We start from the raw sequence: 19,749 nt of genomic DNA on the forward strand, positions 1-19,749 counted from the left end.
GAAATATTATTTCCATAATTTCCATTATATATATATATGTGTGTGGATGTATATATATATATATATATATATATATATATATATAAATTTCATGTCTGTAGAATTGTCCTGACACACATTCTCACTTATATATATATATATAAGTGAGAATGAAACTTGCTAGAATCAGCCACTCTGATGAGTTGTAGATGACGAAACATGTGTCAGTGGATAATTATACTTGAAAAACAATATATATGAGTGTTTGATTTCTTTTACTATTTCATGTATATACGCATAATATTATTAGAATGTGAGAGATGATATAATTATTTCCAGTCAAACAACGTCGCAGCTCACACAAGCAATGAAAGCCAACAAGCTGGAAATCCAGAACTGGAGTCTTGGACTTCCGGTTTTTTTGACTGTGAAAATAATTACATACTATTATAAAATAATATATTTGTTATATATATTTAAAGTATATATTTTAATTGTGCTCAATATGTTAGTAGAGCTTAGTAGTATAAAAATATAATGCATATCTACAAGGTGGAACGATAAAACTGTCGCCCTAGAAAAGACGAACAGATTCCATTTCTGTTTGATGAAAGCCGGTTTTCTTTTTGTGTTGGAGACCATCTACTAGTTGGCCAGTTGTGTACAAATCCCAAGAGCGATAGGAGCTTTCTATCATGTTTGAAAGGGACACAATGTTTAACGAGCGAGATTGGAAATGCGCTGATGTACAACTCATGCTCTCTACCGATCCAACTTATGACAACAGGACCATTGCCAGCATTCTCAAAATGCATCGCTGGATTGCCACAAATTACAGAGACGTGCCCAGGGTGATGACAACAAAGTTTCCGGCTATCGTTATGGTCTTTGTCACCCTAGAAAAGTTTCAAGTGAGGGCCACATCATGCCACCTCACAATTTCAAAGTTGGCTTGTAAGTCAACACCAAAGTGTACCTGGATGTGCTGAAGAGTGTGGTGATCCCTTGGTGCAATCAAGTGGCCCCTGGCAGACCCTGGGTGTGGCAGTATGACTCGGTGCTGGCCCACAAGTCCAAAGAGATCCAGGCTTGGCTTCAGAAGGAGTGCTACAACTTTGTACCCTTCTGTCACTGGTCTTCCTCCTCCCCCAAGCTGAACCTGCTTGATTACTTCGTTTGATCATGTGTCGAGAACATCACCAACATGACTTCCCACAAAACCAAAGCCAGCATGATCGCTGCCATTTGCTGGATATTCACCAAGCTCCTGCCAGGTCCTGTGGAAAAGGCATGCTCCCAGTTCTGAACCTAGATTGAGGCAGAGATTGAGGCTGAAGACGGCTACATTGAGTAGATGTAAGCTCTACTACATATCATTACCTGAATGAATTTTTTCAATAAAAGTTTTAAAATAACGCTGTAGTGTTGTATTCTTTAGGGCGACACTTTCATTGTTCCACTCTGCATATAGTTATCAACAGACAGACTGTTTCACTGTAACACAGCTCTTCAGTGCAGCTAGACTAGCACCCGCCCTTAACCAGGGATCGAACCTAAAATTATCTACAATTCAATCCTATTATTTATTTATTTACCTGATTATAGATGTTATTTATTTCAAAAAAGATTTTTTCGAGAGCATCTCTCATCTTCAGTCGGTAGAAATGTACATCCACTCTTTATACAAAATCACTTCCCTTAGATCAGAAAATATATTGAAAAGTTAAAACTAATGGAATTACCTCCCCTTAACGATTAACGTGATTTTTAAACTTAAAAACAGCGTTTAGAACAAGTTTAATGCAACGGCCGCGTGAGTCGAACAAAGTTGACAGCATAATGAGGGGATGTACATCTCTACTCACTGAGGATGAAAGATGCTATCAAAAAACTTTTGAGAATAAAAACTATTTAAAGTTGAAAAATAACATCTACAATCAGGTAAGTAAATAAATAAATAAATAAATGAAATATTATTGAATTATTATTTATTTATCTGCTTGTAACGACTGTACAATTCCTCCATTGTCAAGCCTTCAAAAACACCTTGTATCCATTAAACAATGCTTCAAGTAAACCACGACATACTTCTTATATATATGCATACATACATATATATGTGTGTGTGTGACCCTTCACCGGACTATCCATTCATGTGAAATCTTTTTATTATTTTTCTTTTGCCTCCTGTTCCCCTTACCTCACCCTTTTTTTTAACCAAGTAAGATATTTGACTTACTTGTAGTTTGATTAAATACTTTTATATGCAAAATCCGATCCTGCATTTTGCTAATATTCCTGCCCTCTGATGAGAAGGAGAGTATTTCTTTGAAACTCCGCGGATTAAGGACTAGCCACTTATCTTGTGCTTCCTTTTTTAAAATTAAATATGTTTTTAACTCTTTTTCAAGATGTCTTTTAACATGTTTTATTAATCATTTGTTCATATATATATATATATACTAAAACAGATAGATACAAATCTAAAAGAAAGAAAAAAAAAGGTGAAGGGCAACACCATAAAAGATTTTCAATACATTAATCTTAGGTTTGCCTGTTTGATCTGGTTGTTTTGTTTTACGGCATATCATCCCTTTTCGGATTATTTAATGCCGAATCAGGTCATTTTAATAAACGTTTTTATGTCCCAACTTCTTCATATCTTCAAATACTTATTCATGGTGTTTAGCTTGTTTATTTTGTGCAGGAAAACTTTTGTTTTAATTATTTGGCTTTGCAGAACATGATTGAGTTTTGCAAAAAGGAATGCAAAAGAATAATAACATCAATGTCTGGCACATGTTAGGTCAGGAAGCCGGTATCTTCAAACAGCCTGATCTGGTAGCACCAGTACGTGTTTGCCACAAGGTTGAAATGCAACAATAGTAAAAGAAAAAAAAATGTTGATAAGTTGTTGGAGAGAAATTGAAAATGCGTAGAACTGATTGGTCTGTAACAGTTGAAATCATCCAATCATTTCAGAGAAAATTGCGAATAATCTGTCAGGTGAGAAGAAAGCAAAGAAGCCATGTTGGGACCTTTCGGAAGGAAATGCTGTGTGCGCGTGAAAGGAATTCAGTTGGCGTTAAATGTAGCTTAGCCGAATTCTAAAGATTATTTAAGGCCTGAGCGACTTCCGGTTCATCCCACTTACAATTTTACGCGTGTAGGCAGCAGAAGAAATGCAATAGAATCTAAATAGTCCCCCCCATCCCCCTGAACCGAAATGCAGCCAAGTTTCGCAAATTAATTAGAGAAGGAGTTGATGTTTGAATTCGAAGAAAGGTAGTCATAGGAGCGGGCGAACAGAGGATTATGGCATTGAGTAGAAAGGTCATTGAAAAGTGAGTTCATTTTACCATGAAATGTAAAAACAAGATTTTGGATACATGATGATTGAAAATATGGAAATTTCCTTGATTTGTCTTAAATTAAAAATGTTTAAAAAAAAATAATAATAGGAAGATTGTTCTAATTAGGTAAAAAATGAGTTTGCAAAACCAGTGAAATTTAAGAAAATGTAAAGACAAAATTCGAACTTAGTCCTTTTGTTCGCTATATCTCCTCTTCTCTTGCCCTTTATCCCTTCTTTCTTTCTTTCTTTCTCCCCATTTCTATATTTCTCTACAACTATGAGTTAAATTGTATTACTATATGTGATGATATTCTCTGCATTCATAACTAGTTGGGTGGATCATAAAAACAAAAAAAAAATGAAGAAAAAAAAACTCGAAATTAGATTTTTGCTCAATATATCTCCCTCCTCTCTTCATTTATCTCTCTCCCTTTCTTTCTATTTCTCTTTCTTTTTCTCGCATTCTCTCTCTACTTCTTTCTCTTTCTCTCCCCCTCTCCCTTTCTCTATTTCCACGTCTTTCTTTCTCTACAGTTCTGGTTTCAATTGTATTAATATATGAGGTGATATTCCCAACATTTATAACTAGCAGGATTACCCTGTGTTGCTCGGGAACATAAAAAAAGACAAAATGGAAGAGGTTAAAAAGTGTATGTACCATCTTTAGATTAATACTTCTATAGGTGTACCTCTCTTTCAATCTGCCTCTCTTTGCCCCTTCTTCGTTCATCCATACTCTTCTTTCATCTCTGCCCAGCCTATTCCTCTCTCTCTTGTTTTAATGTATTGAAAATAATAATCTAAGCTGTTCATATCTTCTTTAGATAATTACATTAGAAATGGCTGAATCCCCCTCACGCCTTGATGAAACCTGCGCCTGTTGACCCCCAAAGGAGACTCTAAATTTGAGATATTATTCATCCAAGGCAACGTTCATTAAGAAAGTACTAACTTTGTTGTTGTCTTGTAGTTTTTGATTCTTAGTTGGATACACACATACTCGCGCGCACACACACACACACACACTCACACACAACTGCCCTTTGTATAATAGACTAGCCTGGGCGCCCAGCGTTGCCCAGGTGTTGGAGGTGTGTGTTGAGCAAAAAAAAAAAAAAAAATGTGGTAGTAGGCAGGCTCTAACCTGTACCGCGAAGGAGAAAAAAAAAAATGTGAAAAAAAAATGTGACATCTTTGCCGTTGCATCCATAGCCAAACCGGAAGTGGCAAAGGTTTAAATGAAGGCTAATAAATCAAATAGAGAGGATGACTTAAAAAATATCGATGAAAAAAGTGATTCCTCCTTGTAGAAAAGTGCCCAGTTCAGAGTGAAGGAATTAATGTTTTTAGCCAATTTTTCGATATTTTTCGTCTGAAGGGTCGAGCTTCAAAGCAATGCCAATCTTGTGAAAAGCCGTCGCCTCTGTCAAAAGTTTTAATCAGACATACAAACATACATAGTACATAATACATACATACATTTAAACAGATAGGTTAGATTTATATGTATACTAGCGGTGGGGGTACCCGGCGTTGCCCGAGTGTTTGGAGGTGTGTGTGTTCGGGAGTAGGGGGTTGTTAATGAAAACCTAAGAATAATCGAAATAAAAAAAGAAAACAAAAAAACGTGCCCGGGCAGTGGGAGGGGGGGGTAATCAAAACATCGAAAAGAAAACACAAAAAAAAACTACCGTAAGGCAAACGAACGATGTTAAATGTAAAAATCGAAAAAACAAAAAAGAAAACAGAAAAACGAATGTTAAAACTTCTGAAAAAAAAAAAAAACACGTGAAAAATGGCTTAAATAAGCCTGTTTCGATATTAAAATTTTAAAAAATCGGTGGGTACCCGGGTGTTTTTGGGTGTGTGTGGTCGGTCGGGGGTGTTAATGAAAATCTAAGAATAAGCGAAGTAAAAAAAACCAAAAAAAAAAAAAAACCCAAATGGCTTAAATAATCCTGCTTCAATATTTAAATTTAAAAAATCGAAAAAAAAAGAAAAGACATCTCACACCACGATTCGAACCCAAAACGTTTAGATAATGACCCAACACGCTAACCAACTGAGCTTACACGACGTACATGAAATTTAGTCAGTTCTTCAACTATTTAATCTAAATCAGGTCATGACGTCATCTGAACCGGTCGTCGTCATCAGAGGACGGTTTTTGTTGACCCCCCCTCCCTGTAGAAAATTGTCGATTTCGGGTTGAAAAAATTAACGCTTTTGGCCAATTTTTCAATATTTTTCGGGCGAAGGATGGAGCTTTAATATGATACCGAGTTTGTGAATTTTTGTTCTGTCTGTCGAAAGTTTTTAGCAGACACACAAACACACATACATATATAGATACAAACATACATACATGCATACATACACACATTTTCTCTTTTATATTTATAGATATATAGATGGACTCTTGTAATCTTCTGCTTCATAGTTTTATTATCATTGACTGTTGATAAATGTGGAGTTATTCACTTTGGCTTATTTGTAGTTGTTTCCTTTTTCAGAAGTTGACTGGCTTTGATCTGTTTGATCTTCTTGTCAAACATGGCGCTACGAACAGGATAAAATATGGCAGAATACAATCGCAAAACGAAAGAACTGCACCCACTATTCATCGGTACACATGTTAATTGGTTTTGTTTTACGGCATATCAATCCTTTTCAGGTTATTTAATGCCGAATCCAGTTATTTTGAAGAAAATTTGTTTTAATAGAATATATTTTTTTCCAAGTCGGTTTCTATTTAACCCATAGTTGGGACCCTAACAGGTACTACCACTCAGGGTCAGAGTGGACCTGGGAGCAATAGCAATTAAAGGGTGGCTCCACACTCCCGAAAGCCCCAAAACTGGAGCCTCACCATTGGATATAGTTTAAGGTCATATCCAGGACTATGGTACACATGTAACATAGTGCGTGTGAGCGCATGGAAAGCATAAACAGTTGTGAAGAATGGCCAGCATGCGAAGAGATTAGCAGCAGCAGCAGAAAAATATGCATATGCAAATTAGGTAGAAAAAAGGAGAAAAAATGCAACACATGCTCACGAGAGAAAGAAAATGGATGTGTGAGTAGCGAGGATGAGAATGGATCAGTTGTGACCGACATGCAGTCAGAAGAAGGAGAAACACGACGGGTAAAATAAACATGTGGCAGCAAGAGACTTTTTTAAGTGGTGCCAAAAATAATGTGAAAAAAAAAAAACGTTTTGTAAAAAAGAAAAACTGCCGAGCTGTATTTTTATTTATTTCCATTCCTGTTCGTTTGTTTGTTTGTCCACTTGCGATGGTAACGGCTACGTTACACACATGTTGTGATCCAAGGAAAAGATAAACAATGGCGCACACAGGGTCAGATCTTACAGTCACCAAAATTCAAACAATACACTGTTAAACTGCTTCGTTCAGGCATAACTGCATTCATCAACCAATGATTCTTACGTCAACGCATGCCAATCAACTATCCTTATCACCTATCTAGTAACCCATAAGCCACCAATGGATCATTCTCAGGAGTTCTGATTCAGTCACCAATTGAAACACGCTAGCTGAAAGATCACCCACGGAAACACAGTGCACTCCTATTATTGAGATCCCTGCTGGAAACCCCGCAGAAAGCATAGTTGCACCACTAGTTCACAATCTGCCTATGGCTCCTACCTTGAAAAAGGGTTCCAAGAGCAATGAAATCACTGATGGATTATAACAGAAAAAGGGTTGAAGGAGGAAGGAGACTCAACGGAAGGAGACCTCAATGGAAGGAGGAAGGGGACTCAGCAGAAAGAGGAAGGAGACCTTAACGGAAGGAGGAAGGAAACCTCAGCAGAAAGAGGAAGGAAACCTCAACGGAAGGAGGAAGGAAACCTCAGCAGAAAGAGGAAGGAAACCTCAACGGAAGGAGGAAGGAAACCTCAACAGAAGGAGGAAGGAAACCTCACTGGAAGGAGACCTCAACAGAAAGAGGAAGGAGATCTAAAACGGAAGGAGAAAGGAAAGACCATTTTCAAAAGGAACCTGTATTGTCAATTGTTCATAATGAATCGTGTTGCTTGTCAGCTTTGAATGACCACAAAAGCGTTGATGTGCTGCAAAATGAACCATCAAATAGAACTTGGCTAAGCTCTCAAGAAATTGGTCTTTGGCAGTAGAATACCACTTGTTTAATCATTTCATGTGATTCTATTCGAGACCACCGTGTATGGACCACAACAGTTGAGGATGTCGTACAAGCCAGAAACGAAGATGACTTAACCCAACTATAGTGAACACTGCCGCAATAACGATGATTAACTAAAATAAATAAAACTAGCATAACACGTTCACACACAAGTTTTTGTTAAATCACTAAAATTAAGCAACATTGAGCCTAACCAGTATCAGATGGGTGACCACTTGAGAATACTGTTTTGACATTATCCATTAAAACAGAGGTGAGGATAACCATGCACAGCTGATGATGTCAGAAAACGATGACGTCATTCATTCAATTAGAGACATGGAGATAATCATGTGCAGTGGATGACATCACAAAAGTCATCCATCAAACCAGAGAGAGAGAGAGAGAGAGAGAGAGAGAGAGAGAGAGAGGATGAAAAATGAATCATCATTAATAAAGAAATATATTTAATAAAATATCGCACAAATACTGACCTAACGGGTCATAATATGGTTTAGTTCTAATATTAAGAATCAAGTATTATCAAATTAAAACTAAGATAGAAAGTTTCTTGCATCAACTTAAAAAAGAGAATTATCTCCCCTTAAGCTTGATGTATTCTAAAGCCAGTGTTCAATATTTAGATTGAAAATCGGTCAATGTCATGGTGCACATTATTCAGCTTATAGGGATTTATCACGTCAAGAGTTTTTGCCGATTTAGAATTTCGGCGCTTCTACACTATTGGGACCAGATTTTGTAGTCGGTAAATGGAGTTTTCAGATAAAAAACAATGGTTTCAACCGATTTTTTTGTCAATTCTAATAAGTTACAATGCTTCCAAATCATGCAGTCGAAATTACAAGGTAATACTTGGGAGGAGTGTATCATAATGATCGAACATATACTACACCGCTCCCAGCCCCCTCCTCAAAGGTAGTAATGTTTGGTTGGTTGGTTGTTTTGTTTTACGGCAGGTTATTTAATGCCGAATCTGGTGGGTTTGAAGAACGATTTTTTTTAATATAGTGTATTTGTTTTTTAAGTCATATTCTATTTAACCCATAGTTGGGATCCTAACAGGTGCTACCACTCCGGGTCAGAGTGGACCTGGGAGCAATGGCAATTAAAGGGTGGCTCCACACTCCCTAAAGCCTGCAAGCTGGGGCCTCACCATCGGATATAGTTTAAGGTCATATCCAGGACCAGTAACGTTTGGGAGGATAGTCTTATGACAACAGATCAAATACTACACTACACCTCCGCCTCCAAAAAAGAGGCAATATTGATTTTTAGGTGTGAATCAGACGAGGAAAGCGTGACAGATAGGCAATTTTTATCTTTATCGCTACTTATAGATAAAAGGCACTGTGTGTGTGTGTGAGTTCGTTGCCTATGGACTCCGAAACAACTAGGCTAATTTTTTGGAAATTTCACACAATACTTTAGGTATCTGGGAGTGTTCTTAGACAGGTTTTGTATTGGAATGCCTTGGATAAGAACTGAAAATCAATAATTGGAAAAATCTGATTAAAGAAGGAACGGTCCAATTTTGACCAAAGTTAACACCCTTATACAGCCTAATATCATAAGTGCATTTGAGAAGTTTTATCACCGCATAAGCAAAAGGGCCCACCAGAAAAAATTAACTGTAGGTTCTTTAATAAGACCGAGATGTGCCAAAGTGAATGTTTTTGCTTAGAGCACAATGGAATCATGATACTTGACATTTGTATTTTAAACTTTAATTCCAGCTTTTATGTAAAAATAATTTTAGAAAATCAGCTGTAGGTTCTCTACAGTGCAATGTAGACTACAATGTATCGTAGACTAAGTCAATGTGGAAAGGCATGTGAAGCTTCCTCCCAGTGTACCATGGTAGGTCCTTGACTAGAGCAGGCAATCAATCGATTTGATTGAAAAATGGGCGAGTTCACAGATTTCAATGACAAGCAAAGTATTGCAAGTGTTAAACATTTGGGTGCTAGTGCACTTACTGATCCGCGCTATTTTTTAAATCGTATTTCCAAGTTTAATTAAAGTTTTATATGTTTTATTTTTATTCAATTGTAAGGTTAAAGTATAGAATAGTTACAAAACACCCTCCCCTCCCCATGTTAAGAATGACTTTCTTTTTTAACGTTATTATTTCAGAACGGATCAATAAGTGCACTAGTACTAACAATTCAATCCTGGGCAACGTCGGGTCTCCCTGCTAGTTATAGAATAGGTGCAATGGAAGAGTACTTGTTTAGCATTGGCTGAGGAGGAATCACTTGAATATCAAATTTGACTTACCTCAACATTATGACAGAAGTCAGAGGAATCGCTTATTGCCTCGGCTCGCAGGACAAAACGCCGGTCTCCCGCCTCTCGGTCGAAGCTTCTATTCGTTGTAATGACGCCCTGAAGTGAAGAAAAGACGAAAAAATACACGTTAAAAAGGCAGAAGAAAATGCAAAAGGTGTGCATTCGTTTGCTCATCGTGTTGACTAGCAGAAAAGGATGTGCAACGTAACGGTTTATTAACTGGGACGAATAATTGGAATCAGAAATCGGAAAAAGCAGAACTTTTTTGTGGTATTGGTATCGGGAAAAAAAATTTGTGCCCATTATCCAATGCCAAAAACGATTCTTTTTATAGTTTTATTTATTTTTTTTTGTGTATAACTGATATAATAACTATGAGTACACCTAGGTTTCTTCTTACAAGAATATGATTGGTTGGTTAACCCATAAATACTGACTGGTAGCGCATCTTGAGAGAGACATCAAAAGACGTAAGCTTCATGCTTTAGAATATACCAGTGCCGACCACAAACAACTGTTCTGTAAGGCAACTCACAAAATTATTACTCGAATATTGTAGGCAAAACCATTCAGCTACTTGTTCCCGTTTGATCACTGTAGTTGAGCCATGTTGAGCCTGACCAGTAACAGGTGGACGACCATTTAGGTATAGTAGATGCTGTATGTATTTAAACAAGCAGGTATTGATGATGCATCAGGGAGCTGAACACCCCAGCCTTTTTTTTTTTATTTGGAAGTCACCACTTATCAAGGTCCGAAGGTCACTCGAGGATAAGGGTTAATGTAAGGTGGTAATGTAATAATCGTTAATGATGTAAATTGGGTAGAATTGATTATTTATGAGGACGGCTTTACAAGAACTTGTTTACATTGGATTTTGGAGGCTACCATGTTATATTCAACCGGGAAGCAGATCAGCAGTATAGTGTTCCACAAATGGGCAGTTCTGGGAAAGAAGCTTTGTTCACAGAATCTGTATTTAGAGATATAAACACAGAGAGTTAGGGCAACTGTATATTGTGGGACATGGTGCTATATCATGCTGAACGCCTCTGCCTTTTTTTTTTTTACTTGGGAATCACCACTTATCAAGGTCCGAAAGCCACTCGAGGATAAAGGTTAATGAATGTAACGGATATATCCATTTTGCAAGACATATATAAAAATAAAATTGTGCCCATTTTCCGATGCCAAAAACGATACTAGTTATTGTTTTGTTTGCTTGTTTTTTTGTTTAAAACTAATATAATAACTATAAGTACATCCGGATTTCTCCTCACAAGAATATGATTGGTTGGTTAACTCATAAATACCGACTGGTAGAGCAGTTTGAAAGAGACATCGAAAGATAAGCTGTAAGCCTTAAGCTTAAGAATATGTAACACTGGCTGGCACTTGTCTTCATTAGTTGTTGCTGGAATAATAAAAATAATACAAATGTTAACCTATAATTGGAAATAACTTTATTTGCCTTTTTTACATTTTGGAGTGAGTACACCTCTTGTTAATAATGTTCACCGGCAATATACGTCTTGTTGGTTTCGGGGCTAAGAGTGTACTGCCTACTCGCCTGTCATGCTGGCTAGGGATTGGTTAAGGAGAAAGAGAAAGGGAGAGGGAGATGATGAGGGACTCTGGATAGTGGTTCCTGGTTTGTGTCCGGTTTATAAGAAGGAGAAAGAGAGGGGCTAAGAAACTATTATTTCTTGAGGAATGGTATTATTTTCGTCCTAATTCTTGGCTTTTAGGGGTGACTCAGGTCAGTCCTACAAATATACCAGCTTTGACCACGAACAACCGTTCAGTAAGGTGATTCAATAGGTTATTACTGGAATGCTGTAGCCAAAATCACTCAGCTACTTCAAACAAATATATCCCTTTTGCAAGACATATTGAAAACAAAATTTTCCATTGCTGATAATATAATGATGTTTATTGATTTTAAGCTACCGACGAAGCTAAATTCTATGGATCACTCCACAAGTGTATTTCTACGTTTGTGAAAATATATGCACATTTCATGTGGTAAGGTGATCCAAAATTAAAAAAAAAAAAAATCAACAACTGCTGTATATTACCAGGTGGTTATTTTCATATAAACAAGGAAATCTGTATTTATTAATTCAGACTCTCATTGTTCTGAATCGCAAAATAATATTTTAGAAAAACAAAAAACAAAATAAAAAACAAAAAAACAAATTGCAAATAAAATCGCAAAATAGTATTTTTTTTTTACACAGGAATCACCACTTATCAAGGCCCAGAGGCCAATCGAGGAGAATGGTTCATGGGCATACATTACTCAATGTGATTATAGCGTAGTAAACATAAGTAGTGGGAATTTTGTAAATTGGATTACTTAAGGGGGTAGTTCATCAAGAACTTGTTTACATTGGACTTCAAGGCAATCAGATTGTAGTCAGCTGGAAAGCAGGCAAACGGAGCAGAGTTCCATAGACGTACAGTTCTAAGAAATAAGCTTTATTCATGGAATCTAGATTTATGTTTAGGCACCGATAAAGAGTGTGGGAAATTATTGATAGTAGTTTGGGCTAGACGAGTGTTTTTCATGAAAGTTTGATGAGGGGAGACCATAGATTGAAGCTCAGCTGAACACTTGCCATGAAAATAACGATAAAGCAGAGACAGGCTCGCAACATTTTTTCTGAGGGAAAGAGGTTGTAGGCAAGAGAAAAGGGTATCCCCCCCCCCGCTAAGCTACAAAGTCTATTTAGAACTCTTAGAAAAACAAAACAAAACAAAAACAAATGGCAAATAAAAATACTACTACTATGCTGGGTTGGGATAACTTGTTAAATATATTAGTTAAGCTTAAGTTGTGTTTTCCGTGATATAAGTGTTGTTTAAATTTTAAAATAAAATATGTACAAAGTACGTTTATAAGCCAAATTACAACGCAGTATTATGTAAAATAAACAAATATTTATTTGTTTAAAATTAATATTTCAGCGATATACGCCCTCATCGAAATTTTATATATTTTTCTTTTTTTTCCTTGCCATGGTGGCAAATATTTTTATTAGCTTACAGCGTGACATAGGTAGGTATGCAGGTAGCATCTGGTTACAATTGGAGGAGGAGTACAGAAGAAACAAACTGCGTGTGTTGAAAACAAAACAACCAAATCAGATGAGATCTTTATCTCACTTTTCTCCTATTTCTTTCTTTCCCCTTTCTCTCCCCAAATGGGGTTACCAGTTCGCTGTGTTGCCAACTCAAGATGAGTAAGGACGGGATCCTGGTGGTTGAAAAGTTCATAACCTTCCTTTTTTGTTTTTCTATCACCACCGTTTTGCCTAACATCTCATCATAGATCTGAAAAAACTATGAAATAAAATGAAATGACAGCTCAATCCAAAAAAACGTTCAAACCAGACACACACTCAAACAATTCACCTCCTCCCTTGAGGCTTGTATTTACAAATATCCGAGGACTTAGAACTAACTTAGATGATGTAGAATCATTTCTCTTAGCAAACTCTCCAGATATCTTAGCACTAAGTGAAACTAACTTGCACTCCTCCATCCCATCTAACCACTTTAACATGTCTGGTTATCTTTCACTTTGTCGTAAGGACTCTGATAGACACATGCACGGACTTGGAATCTATATTCGTAACACCCTCCTCATGTCTAGGGAATCTAAACTAGAATCAGGTGACCAGCCCTTCATGTGCTTTGAACTAACTTTACAACATAGCATTAGCTACCTGTATTTTGTTTATCGCTCTCCATCCAACCCAGGACTGTACTATAATCAATCATGTATCTGACAGCATAGATGTAGCACTCTCCCTTGACACTAGCGCCCAAATACATGTATTTGGTGACTTTAACGCTCACCACAGAAATTGGCTTGGCTTCTCTAACTACACTGACACAGCTGGGAGCGTCATCTATAACTTTGCTATATCCCATTCCCTGACGCAGACAGTAACATTCCCGACCCATTTCCCAGATCGCCAGGACCAGCAAGTCTCACTTTTGGATCTATTTCTGACAACTGTTGATGATTGTGTAATAAATGCTCATTGCCCACTCAGGAATGCTGATCACATTGTGATAATGATAGGCATTACTCTAAACTCTCGACCCCAAGTTGAAGAGCCATTGCTCAAAACAACAAGATACTACAATAAGGCTGACTGGGAAGCCATTAGAGATCACATCAGAGACGCCCCATGGGGAAATATCTTTTTTCTTCCAGTAGAACAGTGCACAAATGAAACTACTGAATGGTTCAAAGCAGCACGTGTTCTACACGGAAGTTCTATAGTAAACCCCACTCTCACCAATGGTTTACTTCTACATGCGCAGCTGCCATTGCTCAGAGACAACATGCATACCGTAGATTTATCCGGCATAAGTCCTGTACAAACAGACCAACGCATATAGAAGCTAGAAATAATTGCAAGAAAGAAGTAGCAACAGCTAAGAGTAAATACACTGAAACCACCAGGAAACGCATTGAAGTGCAAAAATTAGGAACTCGTGATTTCTGGGAAATCTACAATAGTGTAGTAAATAATGGGGAATCGATAATACCCCCACTATCAAACAATCATGAGGTTGTTTGCTCAGCAACTGAGAAAGCTAACATTGCCTCAAACTCTATCTTAGACCCAGCAAGCCATTCCCTCCCTGATTTTCCTCTGTTGACAGAAATCACACTAGATGATCTAAAGATCACGCTCTCCCAAGTACATGATATTATAAAAAACCTTGACACTTCAAAAGCATGTGTGTTATATATAACGAGTCGCTTATTTACTTAAGATGATGAATGTTCTTTTGTTGTTCATGTTATAAGTAAGAATAATTGTCTTAAGAGAGATGAGACAGTCTTAGGAGAGTTCATATTGTAAGACATTAACACATTAGTGAAATATATATAAATAGAGAGAGTTTATAATTGAGCGAGATTGCATATAAATACATTTTGAGAAAAGTGTTTTCATATCTAGATAGACAGACCGATAATTGAGAGGTTTTCATTTATGCCGATGGATTGACAGGTTGGCATTTATGCTTTGACAGTTCGTATGAACGGGAGTGTTTGTATAACATAAATAGACACATACTTTCTAACACATATTTTTTAGATGATGAATTTCAAATAGATTGTACACATAAATAGACAATACCTTTTTCATGTAATGATGGACACAGGAGACGGAGTTATAAAACCACATTGAACATTTAGTCTTCCCTGACCGGTTGAGGGCTTTGCGTCCAAGAATTCAAAGCTTCACATATTAAGTTTCAAAATATGATCGTCTCGCTTCTAGATGATTGGAACCCATGTCTGGACCCAGACTATCGCCTGACTGACTCCCTCTGAGTTTCTCACTGACTAACTAACTAACTAACTCTCACTTCCTATATTGAGAAATCCATGCATGTCCGGCCATGTGACCAAACTCACGTGCCACCAACATGCGCGAGTCGCACGTTTCCGAACCTGATTTCCCAATAACCTATTTTTTCTTTTGTTGTTTTCACAAAGGAATTCAACCTACATATCTAATTCATTTAACCCATATTTTATTATCCACATTCTTTTAACAATGAATAGTTTATTTATTATTTATTTCATCAGAATTAACAATTTACTGGACATTCCATTTAAACCTATTGTTCTTTAAAACTTATATCCAAGGTTCGATTTCTGCTTTCTCTCATTTTATTTTCATTTTAAGTAATCTCTCTATTTTTATACTTACATGAAAAGGGGACAGCCCTTATCATGTAACATGTGGACCGGACCTTATCCTGGCTGTGCTATTAAAAAAGTGCTCCACTGAGGTCGCTCCTGTTCTCTCTAAACTCTTTAACAAATGCCTTAACGAATCTTACTTTCCTGTCAGCTGGAAAACTGCTTCTGTGGTACCAGTTTACAAAAACTTTGGTGAAAGAACTGACCCAGTAAATTATCGCTCAATTAGCCTCCTCCCTCTTTTCGCCAAAATATTTGAGTCTTTAATTAATCAAGCTCTAGTCCACCACTTTACAGCTGCTAAACTTTTGTCAGACCACCAATATGGATTTAGGCAAGCCCGTTCTACTGCAGACATTCTAACTGTGATCACTGAACGTTAATACCAAACGCTGGATAAGGATAGGGAGGGGAGGACAGTAGCCCTAGATATATCTAAGGATTTTGACAGAGTATGGCACAATGGTCTTCTCATGAAAATAAAACCCTATCGTATTACTGGACGAATGCTTAGCATAATTAGATCCTTATTAAATGAGAGAAGAATCCAAGTTGTCCTCGATAGGCGTACGTCCAAAAAATTTGATATAAATGTGGGTGTACCTCAGGGATCGATCCCTGGACCTTTATTATTTCTGATATTCTTAAATGATTTACCTGATAAAATTGTCTCTGAGATGGGTATATTTGCAGACGACACCATGCTCTATAGCAGGCACGTGGGAAAACTAATGAGCACATATCTAAGATAATAGCCGAAACCCTAGAGGAAGATCTTCAGGCTGTAGTAGAATGGGGTCAAAATGGATGGTAACGTTCAATGCTGCCAAGACAAAGCTCGTTTCCTTTAATAATTACATGAAACCTTACCAACCACCAATAGCTATGGCTAGATATTTTTTTTTCTCTGAGAGCACTTCGTTCAAGCTCCTTGGCTTAACATTAACAGGAAACAGGAGTTGGAATAGATACATTGAGATCATTGCTAAGGCTGCTGCAAAGAAGGTGGGCTCTCTCTATCATGCTAGAAAATTACTTATGCCTGAAAGTATCCTGTACCTCTACAAAACCACCATTCGCCCATGTATGGAGTACTACTGTCACATTTAGGCTGGTGCATCTGCTACTAGTCTTTCAACAGGATCGAAAAGAGAGTCGTCAACCTAATAAGTCCTGAACTGTCATCTAAATTCAGCCCCTGTCCCACCGACGGAATGTTGCATCCCTCTGCCTGTTTTACAAGTATTTTAATGGTGGATGCTCTGACGAACTACAAGCACTTGTACCCCCTTGACGAAAATACCCGACAAGCAGCAAAGTCCCACCCCATACACAGTTGAGATCCCTAGATGTAAGAAAGCCTTTTACTCTAATAGCTCCTTCCCCAGAACTGCAGGACTTTGGAATTTTCTTTCGGTTTCCTGCTTCTCCAACTGTACTGACATGCAGAAGTTTAAGTGTAATGTGAACACACATCTTGCTGCTAAACTTCCTACATAGTACCCCTGGAACTTAGGTCCCTGATAGTAACCCCCTATATCAAAGTGGTAATATGCCTTGTTTGGGGTGAAAATGTAATTTAAAAAAAAGGTAACGTTAAAATTCTTTTAAAAAATTAAGTAAAAAAAACAAAAATAAAACGGAAAGAAACGGAGACATGTTCATGCAAATATATTTTTTTCTAAACAATTCTCTTCTTGTGAGTAATTGTAAAGAGCTGATATCGAAGCAAAAACCTAAGGGCAGTGAGTCAAGTACGATAACCATTATGCCAGCTTGACACGTCCTTAAAAAGTGCTTTCAAACCTATTTATTCTTTACATAAGGAATCTGTAATGTGAACGATTCACACATGCACATTCGTGAAACAGTTGACAAACGGATAAAAATCCTATAACCTCCAAGTACCAAGATTTAATTTTTGACCCCGTTAGCAGCCCTTTTTTTCTGGATGAAAACCGATTAAAAAGTTTTTCACATGTCTGAATACTCTATATAGTAAATTTCAAGTCTGTAGATTAAAAATTCGTTGAGTATATAAGTTGAGAAGTGCCTACACACACACACACACTCACTTTTATAGATATATAGCTAGATAATAACTTATTTCTGATGACGTCTTTGAAATAATAAAGACGAAATATTAAATCCATTATGTAAGTTAATTGGATGGTGTTAGTATATCCTTTTTTTCTCCATTTTACACATTGGCATGTGTTGGACGGCTTTTAGAAATTGTTATGACGTGGCTCAAACAAGTGACCACGGTTCAAATATATTTAAGGAGAACCAAACAATTCATAAAAATAAAGTACGTTTAAGCAAACGCAAACAGATCTTAACTGAAATAATGGAACCTGATCCTAAGAGGAAAAAATATAATGCCCGGACGATATAAGAACTTTTAGGGAGGGCGAGAGGGGGGAAGTGTTTTAACATGGCTCAAACATGGTTTACGTATATTTAAAGAGAGCGAAACTGGTTGCAGTTAGTTGAAGCTGTGAGTTGGAAATGTTTACTTGTCAAGTCAATTACCAGTTGTTGCTACCTGACACGGACTTCTATTATTGTACTTAATGAAACAAATCTATTCTATACTTTGTTAAATTCACCCTTGTCCGTTCATCTGTTCGCATTTTTCTCAATAACTACGCCTTGGAATTTTTTTAAATTTCGCACAAACATTAAACATCATATGAGTAAAAAAAGTAACAGAACGGATTTTCCAGTCGAACTCCCCCCTCCTCCCCAGGGTGGGGGGGCTTTCCGATTTAAATTGCTATAATTGACACTTTTGTGCTTATTAAAAAAAACTGATGCCTTGGATTTTTCTAAAACTTTCTGAAAAGTTGTAACTAATAATTTTGTTCGTCTATACTTCACAATAACTCTTGGGTGTGTTCCAGGGGCTCTTTTAGGGCTAATAAAACACTCCATTTTTGGGACTATTTTACCACAATTTGTCCAAAATTTTCTGTGTATGTCTATTTAGCAGTTTTGCATGGTGCTGAACTCAAATGTAAATATGTTAAGGCCTTGGGGACTTTTGGGGCTAAATGGGGAGGGGCAAATGATGGACTAACTCATTTCTTTTTTTTTTGCATGGTGCAGAACTCAAATTTACATATGTTAAGGCATATAACTGCACTGTTTGTTCATTTTCACCAGGATTTGACGTCCTCTGGGCACTTTTGGGGCAAAATGAGGAGGGGGCAAATGCATGGTTCACCGTGAGTGCACAGTGAACGAGGCATAAAAAATGACTATTTTTTATGCCTCGTTCACTGTGCACTCACGGTGAACCATGCATGCTTCACTTGTTTTTAGTGGTTTTATCTTGACGATACGACAGAAATTAACTTCTGAACTAATCTATCTCTGGATAGATCTTTATTCATCCCTCTTTCTCTCAAGTCCATCCTTACCACTTTCTTCCATGCTCTACATCTATTAACCCAGGAACTCTCATATAGTCTTTCGATGTGGCCATACCAGTGGAGTCTCCTGTTCTTTCACACATCTCCCTATATTGTCCAGATTCTATCTTCTTCTGCGCTCATCAGATCTAAATCTGCCTTTAAGGTTTATGCTATACATCCAACATATTATTCTAATATCATTTCCCTCGATGCAACACATGTCCGCAACTCTCACTGGCCAGATTTCATTTCCACAGATCATCACACTGCATACGCATGCCTGATAGACTCACTTGGTCAGCAATGGCCAAAGTTCCTCCAAATTACTCAATTGAGTCCTAATTCTTGTTATCATACTAGCACCTGCTCCACCCTGTACTCCAATGGAATTATCAAGGTAAAAAAAAAAAAAAAATCTGCTCAACCTCAATAACTTTGCCGTCTACACACATATATATTTTTTAATGGAAATCGCTCCAGACAAGGTATGAAGCCATTTGATGTAAGGAGCTAAAGATAAAATACTTTAAGGTAAACAAAACAACCGAATGGTAAGCATGAGATGGGTAGATTCTGACCCAGAAAATAGCAGTTCTTCCCCCTTTGTCAGCAACATCACTCACGAAGGTGAGGGTTAAATGAGAAAACAAGGGAAGGGTTAGGGTTATGAGGCTATAGAATGCTCACTTTCTACTCTTTTCTTTTCTCCATATCTGAGTTTTCATACGTCTCTTGTCTTACACTAAAATGATAATTTAACGTCAAAGTGTACCTAGAGTCAAGTC

At 37.2% G+C, this 19,749-nt stretch overlaps 2 protein-coding genes across 4 annotated transcripts in view; both read right to left on the reverse strand.

Annotated features, from left to right (window-relative positions):
* The window catches only part of LOC145254646 (protocadherin Fat 4-like), a 1,852,201-nt gene that overhangs the window by 152,450 nt on the left and 1,680,002 nt on the right, over positions 1-19,749 (reverse strand). For all 3 annotated transcript variants that reach the window (XM_080113277.1, XM_080113278.1, XM_080113279.1), the window contains one exon: positions 9,797-9,904. In XM_080113277.1, coding sequence (XP_079969403.1) covers positions 9,797-9,904 — 108 coding nt within the window. The remainder of the gene's footprint in view (positions 1-9,796; positions 9,905-19,749) is intronic.
* The window catches only part of LOC145254647 (protein GVQW3-like), a 153,569-nt gene that overhangs the window by 96,954 nt on the left and 36,866 nt on the right, over positions 1-19,749 (reverse strand). The gene's annotated exons all lie outside the window — the stretch shown is intronic.

Source organism: Euprymna scolopes, chromosome 30 (assembly GCF_053919585.1).
Source record: "Euprymna scolopes isolate OS-2025 chromosome 30, ASM5391958v1, whole genome shotgun sequence".
Lineage (NCBI taxonomy): Eukaryota > Metazoa > Mollusca > Cephalopoda > Sepiida > Sepiolidae > Euprymna > Euprymna scolopes.